At 45.8% G+C, this 14,386-nt stretch overlaps 1 protein-coding gene across 8 annotated transcripts in view; it reads right to left on the bottom strand.

Moving 5' to 3' along the window:
- Window positions 1-539: 539 nt before the first annotated feature.
- dennd2db (DENN domain containing 2Db) overlaps window positions 540-14,386 on the bottom strand; it is a 37,451-nt gene continuing 23,604 nt past the window's right edge. For all 8 annotated transcript variants that reach the window (XM_088920257.1, XM_088920256.1, XM_088920258.1 and 5 more), the window contains 11 exons: window positions 13,611-13,789; window positions 12,598-12,710; window positions 10,230-10,299; window positions 9,718-9,795; window positions 7,161-7,301; window positions 4,325-4,473; window positions 3,463-3,634; window positions 3,023-3,073; window positions 2,756-2,837; window positions 1,718-1,960; window positions 540-1,151 (listed from right to left, as the gene is read on the bottom strand). In XM_088920257.1, coding sequence (XP_088776383.1) covers window positions 1,084-1,151; window positions 1,718-1,960; window positions 2,756-2,837; window positions 3,023-3,073; window positions 3,463-3,634; window positions 4,325-4,473; window positions 7,161-7,301; window positions 9,718-9,795; window positions 10,230-10,299; window positions 12,598-12,710; window positions 13,611-13,789 — 1,346 coding nt within the window. In that variant the 3' untranslated portion in view covers window positions 540-1,083. The remainder of the gene's footprint in view (window positions 1,152-1,717; window positions 1,961-2,755; window positions 2,838-3,022; window positions 3,074-3,462; window positions 3,635-4,324; window positions 4,474-7,160; window positions 7,302-9,717; window positions 9,796-10,229; window positions 10,300-12,597; window positions 12,711-13,610; window positions 13,790-14,386) is intronic.

Genomic DNA, 14,386 nt, shown 5'->3' with positions numbered 1-14,386 from the left:
GCCCTGCGGCTCGGCTCCAGACTACGGTGACGAACCTGACCAGACAGCCGGCGCTCTGGGGTCCCGCCCAGGTGACGGAATCCGAACAGGCACTTGCAGGGAAACCCCAAGGCTGCAGTTCCTTTGCGAAGACGTTGACATGCCCTAAACTCTCCCTGTCAATAAATAGCTCAGAAATAAATCAAATGACCTTTTTCTCCATTTGTAAAGGAGTCTCACTGCAACAAGGTATTCTTCACAAATTATTTCTATATAAAACTACAACATTCCCATGGCCACCCATTGTAGCAACTCGGTGGCCAAGTTTCGAAGGCAGATACTTCTCACAGGTTCTGGATCACCTCATTCCACACGTCTGTCTGTTGAAGTCGAGACTTGGGGCCCTGAATGCAGTGGTACACCTGAAAAAAGGCCACGTCCCCCAACTTTAAACATGGAAGGAAAGAAGGGCGTTTAAGAAAAGAATTCCTAATTGTCCCATGAGTTCTGGGCAGCTTCCCAGTAGACTGGATGCTTTTAATCAACCAGGCCAAGAACAATTGTTCAAAAAGCGTTTATTACTATTTGGCCCATTTCATTAGGGTACGATGGCTCACATTCAGAGACCGAAGTGTCTAGTACAGCCGCCCCTCACCACATTTCCTTCAGTCAAGAACACACAGGTCTGGTGCGTACCCCCACTTAAAATAACCCCGATAACTCCAGGACAAGACAGTGCGTTGTGGCCAATTAGAACCCAGGTTTTTTTTTTTTTTTTGGCAGTCACTCAAAATAGCAGCATAGCCATTATGACAGCATGAAACAGAGTGAGCCCCTTTCCTGAGTAGACCAAGAGAAATGTGCACTTTGCTTGTAATGGGACAAAACATTACTCCATACTCTACAAAAGGCTTAAAATTAACAGGAATGGAATTAAAGAATATAAAATTATTTACTCTCATGGCCAACTATTTACAAAAAAATATCTATATTACTTTATTAAGGATGTAAACATCTGTGCCCCAAAATCATTACCTCCCACCCTAGATTATGTACAATGTGCCAGAGATGGTCTGTTGTGAGACAGGAGCAAACATGTCCATTCTATTGTTTCTTTGATTTTTCCTTCTTCTTCTTCTCTTGGTATTCCGCAATCTTTTTCTGAAAAAATCCTATTAAAAAAAAAAGAGAGAAGAGTTTTTGGTTTGGGGGGTTGCCATTTCCACATTCAGAGAAGACACGAGCTTTTAAATTTTGTTCAGTTTTGAAAGTAGTCCCATGCTAAAACTTTGGCACAACAGCGGGCCTTTCACTTTTTTCAGCTTCCAGGCACTTAAATAAAAAAAAACAAAACACAACCACCCATAAATTAGTCTAAGAAACTATCTAGTAGATACCAATTTTTCAACCGGATCTAATAAGATGTAAATTCCTCCATAGTCTACTCACACCTCTTCCTGTTGCCCTATACACTTTCAGGGGAACAACAGTTGCTTTTGCTGAACTCTTTCCAGCTGAGTTACGTTTTATTGCGAGGCCGATGCCGAGACATCTGGTCCTGGTCTTCCCAGTTAGCAAAATGCTTTCAGTGCTCTGCATCTTTCACTCACCTTTAATAATACCCACACAATTAAAAAAAAAAGTATTTTGTGGCTAGTTGATCTGCAGAGCGCCTCGCTTGAACCCCGAGTGGAGAAGAGGGCGAGGGAAGTTGGGGGCAGAGCAGTCGGACTCTTACCATCCTGAGAGGCCTGTTGCTGCTCCACTTCCTGGATGAAGAGGTCGAACATCTGGGTCTGGATGAACCTCTTGACGAACTTGCGGGTGCTCTTGGACTCAATGGCCTTGTAGAAGTTCCTTTTCTGGAAGACGCCCGGCTGGCCGTTGCCGTTCCACTTCACGTAGGAGGCGAAGTGTCCCACCGTCTTCACGAAGAAAGGCAGGAAGGCGTCCGACACGATCCGGTTGAGCTCCTCCGGGGCTGCGCAGAAAAATCGAACTTTGGCGGCGGCGGCGACTTCAACAAGCCCGCGCTTATGCGTCTCGTACCAAACAAACGGCGTTTCACTTTGCAGACGGACCAGCTACAGAACAAGGGATATCAGGAGGCGTGCACGTCGTGCGCAGCAGCCTCTCTCTCAGGCCTTTGTGCAGCTTTTAAAATCCGACCTGCAAAAACGTAAGCCGCTGCACTGCGACCACATTGGTTTCCCCCCCCCCGAGCGCTTCAGTCTGGGGTATACAGCATTCCCGCCAAACCCAACTATTTCGAACCTACAGCCTGCATGTCAACAGCTCAGGGTCAGCTTCCTCTCCTCCCCACCCCCCAGCCCCCACACAGCACAGACAGGCTGGAGCCCAGCGAGTGAAAACCCCACGCTCTCAAGCAGAAGTTCTATCGAAACCACGAAACGTGCAGCAATGCTTTCTCAAGCTGTGGCCTGTGAACTGTGTGTAGGTTGATGGGGGAAGACTCTAAAATCTGGGTCACCTATTCACTTCATCAACAGCAGCATAAACAATTTTCCCCAGTGAACTTCGACCTTTTGTAAACGGCAGGAAATGTTAAAACATGAACCTCAGGGCATATTACTGGATTGGTTCTACTACTATTCCTGGGGTTGCACTGGTCGAGGCCCTGAAGAAAAGCTGGTTTTGTGCACTCAAGGACCCCCCCCCCCCGAGAACTCCTGGACTTGACTGACATACTGGACCTCTTTTCTAGGTAGAGAACCTGATGGGGGAAAAAGAGGGGGGAACAGGAACATCGACTCACTCGAATTCTCCTTCCTCATGCTGAGCGCCTGAAGGATCTCCTCTTGCAATTTTGGTGGCAGAATATTCTTCTCATCTCCGAGCTAGGTGAGCGAGTGTTAAAAAATAGGAGAAAGAACCGAAGAGAAAAGATTTGTTTCAGTTTTACCTGCGGGATGAAATCTTTTCAGGAGCTTTCACGATTCCTCACACACACTTTCCTCTTTAGTAAGTAAATTGCTGCCCAACAGTAACCACAAAAAACAAACCAGAAACAGACAAAACTTACGGTCATGATGAACTTTTTGGAGGTTCCTTCTGACAAATCCACTATGAGCAGCTAGAAAATAAAGAACAAATTAAAATACTGAATTTCCCCATGCTGCAATGGTCCCATGTGCAGGTGTACCAAATGGTTTTGCTCACAATGCACTATAATGCAATACAAATGTTGGAAACAGCTTGCTAATTTCAAAAGCACACTGTGCATTTGTTATTAACTGGACACAAAAGGTAGAGTTAAAAAAACACTGGCCTCATTACTTCCTCCTCATGAAGTGCACAGTTCCCTAAATGTGACTGTTATTGTTCAGTGCTGACGGAGAAATCTGCTGACGCCAAAGGGAAGGGATACTGCTCTTCTCCCGCTCTCGTAGCGATGGGATAAAATAAGGCGGATCAGACCGGCAGCTGTGCTTCAGTCCTCCTCGCATCGCTGGCAATACTCACATCACTCTGGTCCATGACCTGGTCCAGCAGGCGCTTCTGCACGCCCAGCAGGTAGGGGGTGGGCGCCATGGTCACGTCGATGAGGATCTCGGGCACGATGGAGATGAAGGTGTGCTGCCACGTGAAGGGATAGAGCAGGGCTGCCACCGCGTGGAGACACTGAGAGAGCGTGCTGTTGGGAGAGAGCCAGACATTCAGAGGAGCGCTATGGCCAAGTCCTCACTCCCCTCCTGCACTTCTCACTCCTCCATCCCAAGAAACCTCTGGGGGTGACATGCTTTAGGACGACAGAGGCTGACAGGGCAAATCTAACAGTAGTGCCAGTCTTATTAAACACTCCAGATGTCACCCAGGACTTGGACAGGCAATGACCTTCACTTCATTTACTCACTAGTTAATGTTACTTTAACGTCTGGGTCTGAAGGACAATGGTTTGTCTTTTACAAGTGCAGACCGGCCAAGACTAAAACAATCAAGGGCTTCCAAAGTGGTGGCTGAAGCCAGGCGTCAGCAGGCTTCAGAGAATTCAATCAGTTCTGGGCGACAAAATATGGAGGGGGGGGGGATTATTGTGACCCCCCCCCCCCGCCCAATCATTCCACTTTTAAGACATCTTAAGCGGAAAAGGAAGAGTGAGACAATCGGGACAATATCTGAGCTGTTCAACCAGGAAAATAAGACACTTTTGCAACAGAGCATTAGAATTTTGTATTGATTTTTTCATTAAGAGGTTGCTGGTTCTATGAAGTACCACCCACTGAAATAAGCGTCCGAGTGCCGGGTGAAAGGTCACCCAGCACAGCTGCTGGGAGGAGGGCAGGATGTCTCTGCGGACCAAGGGAGAACAGGGCTGGGTCGGTACCTCAGCTCCTCGGCGATGAAGACGATCCTCCTCTCCAGCACCGTGGAAGCGAAGACCTGGAGCAGCTCCTCGTCCTTCAGGCAGCTGAAGAGGGTGCGAAAGTCCACGTGCTCAAGCCAGGAGTCCAGTGGGCGCGTCAGCTCGATGATCTGGAGAGGAAGCAGACAGCCCTCCTGCTGGTTATGACCTCCTCTCTATACAGTACTCTATAGCTTCCAGTCACCAACTGGACTCTCTCTCCTGCAGGCTTCCTTCAGTCTGCAACAGCTTGCGAAAGACCCGAGAAGGCAGAGCTGGGCCTCAATGCATTTCAGAAGTTAAAGGCTTGACCTTTTGAATTTTTTTAAATGACTGACCCAGGAAGGGGAATTAAAAGGAAATTCTTCAAAAACCTGAAAGAAAACTAGTCAAAAGAACAGGGGGAAATTTAAATAATGTTTTCACTTACTGCTTTACATCACTCTAATAATGAGTATATGAATGCTAATTAATAACTCATGGTTACCAATTTGGTCCCATCAACGAAAGTGTTCAGTAACAAGGCCCTGTGGCCGTAAGTAACATTACATTTTTTACCCATTTGTCATATTGAAATATTTTCAACTATAACCTGAAAAAATACTTTCACAAAGTAGCAGCTTTTAACAAATCAAAGTTATCAAAAGCTATTTAAACAGAACTGCTATTGAATGCATCTAACAGCAAGGAGACAATTCATTTGACCGACCCCAGCACATCTGATAAGAAAACCAAAGACTAAATGTGCAACACAGGGGAGGAAATATGCACAATGGTAAACTTCACACATTACACTTCCTCTCCTTTCAACATTCAGATTATTTTTCTTCCAAGTCTTCAGAGCAATTTTCACAGCAACAAACCATTGTCCAAACCTCTATAATACCGCCTCAGCGGAAAAGACAGAACGATGGAGAACATGGACTCTGGGACACAAAAGGAGGAAAGGTGAGAAGGCTGGAGAAATGCAGTACTGAGAGCTCCTCTTGGCTGGAGGGTGTGCAGGACAGCTAAGACTGGAGCTCTCGAAGCAGCCTGTGGTTATCCCACCCACCTGCAGCTGGAGACCCTGCATCTCCTCTCTCCTCGCTGGAGCACCACAGCGATCATTCGGAATTTAAACAAAAGGGAGCAACAATCACGCAGAGCCAGTCCAGCCGTCAGACTCCCTCCTCCCACATGGGGAGGGTCAGAGCTAAAATAGCATCAGGATCGGGCTCAGAAAGGCATGCAGAGGGACCGCTCCCGATGTCACAATCAAGTTCAGACAGACCAGAATATGCCCCTTTGGCCTGCCTTAGGATTCCATGCCTGTGGACTTCGATTTCCGGCACGCCGAGACTCGCTGGTCGCCGCCCCGATCCTCGAGCTTTCAAGTTTAACGAGGTCTTCACGCAGACAGAATGGGTCTTGGGCACAAAACAAGCTCTGGGAAACTGCAGCATTCCCATATTCCCATCCGGAGGCATCCCGGAGAATCTGACTCCGGCGCACTGTCTGCAGTCCCCACCCCCCCACCAATAAATCGAGAAGTGTTATTTTTGTTATACCCACCCCATTTTGGAACAGCGAGTCGTGTTTTTGGGCCTTGGCCCAGAACCACAAGCCGCGCGACCTCTCACACAGGCATGAAGGTGAACGCACAGACTCCCTCCAGCCAGAACGTGGGCGACACAGCCGAACTGGAGGCCGGTGAAATAAAAGGAAAAACACCCTCCCCCTCCCCCACCAGCAACAGCAGCAGCAGCAGCAGCAGCAGCAGCAGCAGTACCCCACACGCTCACCAGGAGGCCAGCAGGGGTCACTTTTGCCAAGAGAGGCATGGGCGACCAATCCCACCCACCTTCAGCAGCACTTGACCCAGGCTCGAACCCGCATTCACAGAGCCTGACCTGCACTGAAGTGACATCTAGCAGCTGAACCAACCCTCCACATTATACCATTTTAACATACTTTCCAACTTAGTCCATAGTTTCATACTTAAAGGCCTTTAAATATGCTAATTGGAAAAAATACGTGGAGGGTGAAAAACCCTCCAAAATTAGCCAAGGGTCATCACCACGGTACAGAAAGTCAAAGTAGGTTACCAAAGCCACCAAAACATGACTGGTGCTTTCGACAGAAAAATGAGAAGATAGCAGTGTGAGGGGGCAGACAAACCTAGAATAGGTTGTAACTGACAAAGCTTCAGCCTGTAAACTAGTTCACACTGGTTCAGCGCTTGCTGGTAACGCACTGAGCCGCACTCCTGTGGAGACTGGGGTGGAAACAGTGCAATGAGAGTGATGGTGCGGAATTAACCACAGCGAGCAGCAATCAGGGCGTTTTTATCTGACTGAGGGAGAACACTTTACTGAAAGAGTAACAGACAGGGAAGTGGCTCTATACAGTACATCGTATGAAAGGCTCTGGGGTTGCAGATGACTTTGGAGAGCATTAGGCTCAGAGGTTGAGTGTCAAAAGAGTGAGGTGTTTTTTTTATTTTGGTGCTGCTAGTGTCCCCTGTGATGTCAGCAGGGGATATTTGGGGGGGGTTACAAATATTTATACAGGGGGCACCACAATCAAGTTCCACCATTGAAATGGGGTAAAATTTGCTTTCTTAATTATGCAACATATTATCCTTGGTGAGGATTCTTAATTCTCTTCTTAATGTGAAGGCTACATGATGTTTTGCTCATTTTAAAGACCCAGTTGTATTAGTCTAACTGGGTATTTAAAAAAACAAATGTGTGCTGTAAATGCAACGCAACAGGAGAGTTATTGTAGAATAAAGGGAACACTTTGCTTCTGTAATCTAGCCACGCGTCTGGTTTACCTCCGTGCCGGATTCGGGGATGAAGCTCTTGACTTTGACGGTGTTTCCCGGCGCTGGGAAGGGCGCCTCCCGGAGGCTCTGCATGAACGGGTAGATCATCGCCTTCGAAATCTGCCGGCGCTTCTCCACCTCGTCAAAAATCTGCAACGGAAACCAACAGGGGGCGCTGTTCACCGCGTGGGTCCCTCTGGAAGCAGCAGGTCTCACCTCTGGACTTCCAGGGATCAGTCTCTTAAAGGCTGGGTGACTTAATGGTGCTGGTTACTAACATCACCCTGGTCTCCAGCACTTCAGTTTGAGTTATACCTCCTAAGGCAGCATTTCCCAGTCCTGGTGCTGGGGACCCACACACAGCCACTGGCTTCTGTTCCTCCAGAGCTTTCAAAATAATCACACCCTAAACACACCTCACAAAGGCTTAATGTGAACTTTTTAAGATAAGATCAGATCACTTTATTGGCCATATACAATTTCTTGCATTAGGAATTTGTCTTTTTGCATACCCCAGCTTGCTCTCCATGAAACACACAGACAGGGAGAGAAGCTTGGGGTCAGAGCGCAGGGTCAGCCATTTAACGGCACCCCTGGAGCAGTTGGGGTTAAGGGCCTTGCTCAGGGGCCCAACGGAGTAGGATTCCTCTCCCGGCCGCAGGATACAAACCGGCAACCTTCCAGCCACAGAGCCACCGCCCTGCGGTATAAAAACATAATTGTTTATAGATAGGAGATTACCTAAAATCTCCAGCCTTTGAGTAAAAAAAAAACTTGCAAAGGTTCTATTCAAGCAATTTGTCAGTTCGGCAAAAGGGCTCATTTAAGAGCTCAGGTGCAGTGAAAATCAGGCGTCGAGGTCCCCAGGACCAGGACTGAGGTCAGGGGCCCCAAGGGCTACATCACCTCAAGCCTGTGACTCTGCAGGACCAGGACTGAGGATCACTCCTCTAGAATATCCGTGTCTGGCAACGATCACACCTTTAGATTGTGACCTAAACTTTTGGAAGCCACGTTGAAACGAATGGGCTCTCTCAGTGTCAGGCAATGGGTGGGTGGCTCAAAGAGCGCAAGACAGACTTCCATTACCCTCAGAGCCGGGAGACTCCCCAGATCTCAGTTCTATTGACCGGGGGAACAAGCCACTATCTCCATTATCCCCACCCCAGCTGAAGGCAACCCTGCAAAAACTGGACTGCGAAAGAGAAATAGCTTGTTCAAGCTGTTTTTGCTGCTTGTAGAGGCTCAACGTTTACTTTTGGGAGATTCCTAAAATTCTAACCAGCACCCATGTGACGCTTGGAGCCCTAGTGTTGTTGGGATTTAATCACGGTCACTCGTGGGCTCAGAGCCACACACAGGACCACTCTCCTTATACAATGGCAAAGTCCACAATGCCAACGGCCAGGTCCTCCGTTTTCGCAGAATTCTATGCCATCTGGGATTCAAATGTGGGAGGGGAGGGGATGGGCGAGGTCACTTCCGTATCACACAATACTGTAGATACAACTAATTCAAATTCAAAGAGCCTCATTGGCATGACTGATGCATTACAGTGTTGCCAAAGCAGAAACCAATAACACTGATGGCAGTTACACATTGAAAATGGATCTAAAGAAACCTCTATAATTGGCAGATGCACTCAGAAGAAGGGGATATGTATGCACATCAAAGTCCTTCACCAGTAAGATGGTACTGTGTCAAGGTCATTGTGAGAACCATTCAACACCATTCTCCTTTCCACCACATAAGTGCATAAATATTTGTATCTTTTTAATTACATTACAGTACTCTGGGGGACCTGTATAGAGGCAGTATCCTAACTCTTCACCCCCTTTCCAGGGGGCTGGCTAGTGACTGTTGCTCACTGCACATCCCCCCCCAGCAACATAATTAACCATGAGCCATGGGAAGAGCCCAAAATAGGAAGACTTCAATCTTTTCTGTACTCCTCTTTCTAGCACAAAGTAGCTGACAAACCATTCAAGTATCAGGACAGCTATTCTCTTTAAACTTTGGCTTGGCATTCACACAGACTCTTGCTGAGACAAGCAAGAAATCGCAAGTGAGAAAACCGACACTTTGGGCATCCAATCTCTCGTTAAGGCCATTAATTTCCTCGGACAGTTCTTACAAAGGGAGCTGGAATTCCCCAGGACTTTCAGAGGAAACAGTTCCTTCATTTCCTGGCACTGTGCCGGAGGCAAGGCATTGGAAGATTGGCCTTTGCTTATTCACCACTACACATTGCAGGTCAAGGGGTCATCGAGCAGACTAAATTCTTAAGCAGAAAGAAAAAAAATAACACTGCCGTCATTTAATGGAAAACAACAGCATAGCAACAGAAAGTTATGCAATTCCTTGGCAGGAATGCTCTAGCAGTAATAATGAAACACTCTGGCCAAACATGCTGTGTAACTACCCCCTTGAGACCGAGAGAAGCTTTCATTTTCCTCCAACATGTTTGTAAAGGACTACACTTGATGCATAGAAGGGAATGAAGTGCCACATTACAGTATGTAAACCTGCCATTACTGTGACCTATAAGCTTTGATTCAGCCTGTACCTTGGAGAACAGTCCGAAGCAGGCCAGCTTGCTAATGATGCAGTAGGCCTCTGGTGGCCGCGCTCCCTTCCCATGAGGCTTTGAGACAAGAGAAAACAGAGTCTGGTTACTAAACTGGGCGTCCGTCGATGGCAACAAATCAACCGTCATGTGAATCAGACAATAACTAAAATCACAACAAAGGTCAGAGAGTTAGACTAATACAACTGGGTATTTAAAAAACATTGAAGTGCAATTTTGTAAGACACTATCCCACAAACGATGTTGTGTTTAGAATCTTTGAAGGGCTTCCTGGAGTATAGCAGGAAAGAGTACAGCTTTGGCCCTCTTGGAGGTGCAGAGCAAAGCCATTTGTTCAAACTGCATATTAGCATTGTCATCACAATCATAAAAGGGCAAAATACTTTAAAAAAAAAGGAAGTTGAGCTTAAATCTTCCCCTGCCTATACAGCAATGTAGTTCATATTTCTCTATATTGTAATTACTGCTCCAGTAACATAGGAAATGATTACCAGTAAGCGTCTGCAGTATCCATTTCTCCTGCTCCCATCGATTTCTGTCAGGACGAACGAGAAGGTTTCACTGGAAAAATGAGTGGAAAAACCATTAGAGACAAGCATGTAACGAGTCCACCCCTGTTAATATGCAGGCTTTTCTAGTTGGCACTGGCCTCTATTCTTAATAGGCAAGCACGTCACACAGGTATTAAGGATTATCATACAGGGACTGAGGACTGTGATCACCACTCCAACCAACAGAGACAAAGGAGAAATGTGTAGTTGTTGTAGAAAGCCGAACTGAAACCCTTCTTTGAGAAGGTGGTACAAATGTGCAGAGAAAAGCTGATTTAAAATAGTTTATGATTTCATTACTGTAAGAGCTGAGTGGCCAGACCAGGAAACCAGCTCGATCCATCAGATGATCAATTATTTAATCCATTCTACCTCCAACAACTATATGACTGGGCGCCACCTTTCACAGGCTAGATTTCCAGCACTTCAGACCCTGTCCCTGAAAGGCAGAAACTCAACAGGTATTTGAGATCTGAAGAGATCAAGATAAGGGATTTTGTTTTCTGTTGTACAGTGATGCCAAAATTCCATATCCCCAAATCATCCAAAATTCCAGAAGACTTTTTAAAATTATACTTGATAAAGGTGGATGCAGATAATAAAACATCTTTGGAAAAACCAAAAGCTGCTACTTTACTCAAAGGGTTGAGGGAGTCTGGAAGAGCTTAACCAGCCATGATGCTCAACTCAACACCCTGGCCTCCTTCCAGAACACCTAGACAAAGTCTGTAGACCAAATAACTACTAATCAAAAGGAGTGGGAGGTTACAACAGCCTCCCTTATATTCTTACAAGTCATGTCTCCTGCAGGACCCACTACCCTTTAACGAAAGACCATGCCCAAACTGCACTGAATTCCCAAGTCATGCAATAAGCTCTGACTGACTGTCACTATTAGTCTTCATCTGTGTTCAATCATTCTCTCTCCAGCCCAGCCCAGTCAAATACAGTCAACTGCACAGTTATTTCGGTTTTATCACAAGGCTGCCAGGGGCTTCCCACAACGTGAGGTTAACCTGCTCTGACAAGAGTGTCCCTGCATTGATGAGCTCCGATTTCTCTTTGGAAAATGTACCAAGTTACTACTTCTGCAACTATAAAGCTCAGGACTCTTAGAATTGTTCTAAAACTTGTGAATTTACCACTTCCTTGTACTGACTCGAATTTTAGTGTCCTGTATCTATGGCTGCATAGCTTTGCGTCATCACACTTCTATAGATTTTGCTTTCATTCTGGCACAGCTGGTACAGTTCTCCCCCCCCCCCCCACCACCACCACCATGTGCTGTTCTAAAAGGAAGGGTCTGGGATGTTAATCACTATTAAAAGGCTGCTTTTTATAACGCGTACAGATCGGGATAAGCAGCTCCAATTCTAAAAGTGACAAAGAAAGAAACAAGCAGGACAATTCCAGTTAAAAAAATGCACAACCAAGCTCACAAAAGTGTTTAAAGTCACCAGAAAGAAAAAAAGCCCGAATGCCAGAAATGGTACACTAGTTAGAAAATCAACCTTTGGCTCACTAATGATAAAGCAGTGTGTGAAGCTGTTAAACCCACACCTCCCTGCAAGAATGGTCATGCAAAGTAATTTTATATTACGCCAATAAGCACAGAAAGTGTTTAAGAGCAGCTGTTAAAGCAGCGCTTTCATGAGCGTTGTATCGAGAAACCACTGGAAAAAACACTGTTTTTTTATGTTTGAGACAGCTGTCACCTATACTTCAACAGGAAATGACACGTGTCTGGGTTTTCAAGATCACATATGTTCACACACATTGCAGTGACTACCGACACTACTTTGCAACAGTATCTGTATCAAGTGTCTAAGGATTGGTTTTAAATCTAGTTTATCAATGTGTGGAATATTTTATAACACATTTTTCTACAAAGCTTCAGCTATAGGGACCAGCATGGATAACTGAAATATCCATGCTGATATTCATTACTTGTAACCAATAAAAAACAATTTCAGCCCATTAAAAGCTTGGCTGGAAGTGAGATTCTTAGAAGTCGGGTTGATATTCTGTTCGCCCACAGGCCACCTGCAGAGCGCAGGCCCACTAAGCACCTTGAGACAATGCCTCATGAAAGGTGCTATATAAAACAAAGGTCTTGTTCATCTCTTGATAGCACAGTTAGAGTCAGGGTAGAAACAGTCTGACAGGTGAGTGACAGTTTTTCATTTAATCCTAGCCTGCTCCATCTCAAAACTAGAGGACTCATTGGAAAAAATGGACTGAGTATTAACGGTATATTTAGAGTCCTCTGTATAGCAGACTGAGGGGGTCAGTGGTCTGTGCAATTTACCTCCTGTATTCAGTAAGGGGTGCCCAGCTGATTCCCTCAGGGAAACAGAAAAGCGTGATGGCCTTGAGTGTCTTCTCCTCCTCCTCCTTCTGGAATCTCACCATCCCATCACGCTACAGCGCCAAGACAGGCAAAAAAGGAGATGCTGTGGTCAGCATGGGGAATCTCCATTCATTACATCTCAACTTATTTGAACTCAACACATTAAATAGGCACATCTCCACCGATTCAGGCTCAGTGTCATCCCAGGATGATTATTTCAAGACCAGTGGAAAAAAAAAAGTCAGTCTTGGCATTTTAATTTTGTAACATTACACCAAGTGGCAGTGCGATGAACACCAACAGTCCAAACCGCTACAGTTATCAGATATGCATCAGCAAGGTGTGAACTGTAGAAAGCAAAACCACAAACTCCAAAAAAACAGCAAGAAAATGGCTCAAATAAGCAATTTAATCAAAACACAGATAAATATTCTGCAGAATTGGTTATTGGTATGCACTTTATCTGTAATGAAAAATTGTGTGAAAAACCATCAGTCACATGAAAGTGCTGCAACAGGACTGAATGTGTAGTAGAAACCCTAGAGCAGACTGCTCTGCAGAACAGCAAAACTTTAATCGCCAGGGCAGATCTGATGCTAAGCCCACAGTGTCTTTTTGATAGCTTTCCATTAAAAAATGTTTCAATGGGAGGTGGGCTCTGATTTTGGAATGTTTCTTTACATCTCAGATCACCTAAACAACAGTTGCACACCACAGAGAGAATAAGGAAGAGCAGACAAGCTAAGGCATTCATCCTCCAACACTCTGCAAGCTCCATAGTATCCGATGGGTGGATCAACAACATCACTGCAAGCCTCCAGATGCCAATGAGTCACCACAAATCTCCAGGAGAGCCCTCCCCCCACCTGTCTCATCTCAACACTATCCCCCTGGTCACATGGTCAGCAGCATGTGACTGCTTATTGATTTCTGCACAGATTAGGCTAAGGGGGGGGGGAGAAAATAGTCACCTTTGGGAACTGGTAGATGATCTGAGGCTCATATCCTCCATCGTTCTTCTTCTGCAGAGTCACAACCACCAGGTACTCGAAGAAAAATTGCCCGCTGGCGTAGCGCGGCTCTCTGGGCTCTGTGGCTGACCTGGTGATCTCATCAGTGGCCTCTGCCGGAGCTTGATCCTTCCTGGGCTCTGGAGACACAGCACTAGAAATTACCCACGTGGCCTTGCTCTCTAAAGCATAACCTGCATCAGATGGCTTCTGGGAACCTGTCAGAAGACCCTGGGCTCCAGGCCATGTTCAGGATAAGCAAAGCACAAAATTGAGTATTAGCCAAGTATCCTAAGAATGCACCCTATAACTCTGGAGTATTTTTGTCTGGAATAAATTACTGAATAAGATTTCCCAGAAATGTAAAATACCCCCACCTTTCTGAGGATTTACTTGGGTTTGTAAAAAACTAGAGCTGTGGACCGAGGATGTCTTGTGGTCACATTAGCTACAAAGCCACCCTTTGTCCAGCGCATTAAAAGTGAAAGTGTCACACTCTTCAGATTAATTGAGCCAAGCAACAGCACAATATGCCGTAAGGTCTCCTTTTTTCACTGCTGCTGCATTCCTGCTTGCAATACAGCATCATCAGAAACAGCTCTTGTTGTGAACATGTAAATTGTAAAACATGTATATTCCAAAAACAGCAACCATGTGAGAAAATAAGATTGGCATTATTTTAACCCTGCTTTAGAACAGCACAATTGGGAGATTAACCTTTGAAGGCCACTCTCCCC

Source organism: Atractosteus spatula, chromosome 7 (assembly GCF_055471065.1).
Source record: "Atractosteus spatula isolate fAtrSpa1 chromosome 7, fAtrSpa1.hap1, whole genome shotgun sequence".
Classification (NCBI taxonomy): domain Eukaryota; kingdom Metazoa; phylum Chordata; class Actinopteri; order Semionotiformes; family Lepisosteidae; genus Atractosteus; species Atractosteus spatula.
Note: the sequence above shows the minus strand (reverse complement) of the source record. Positions and strands in the feature narration are given on the sequence as shown.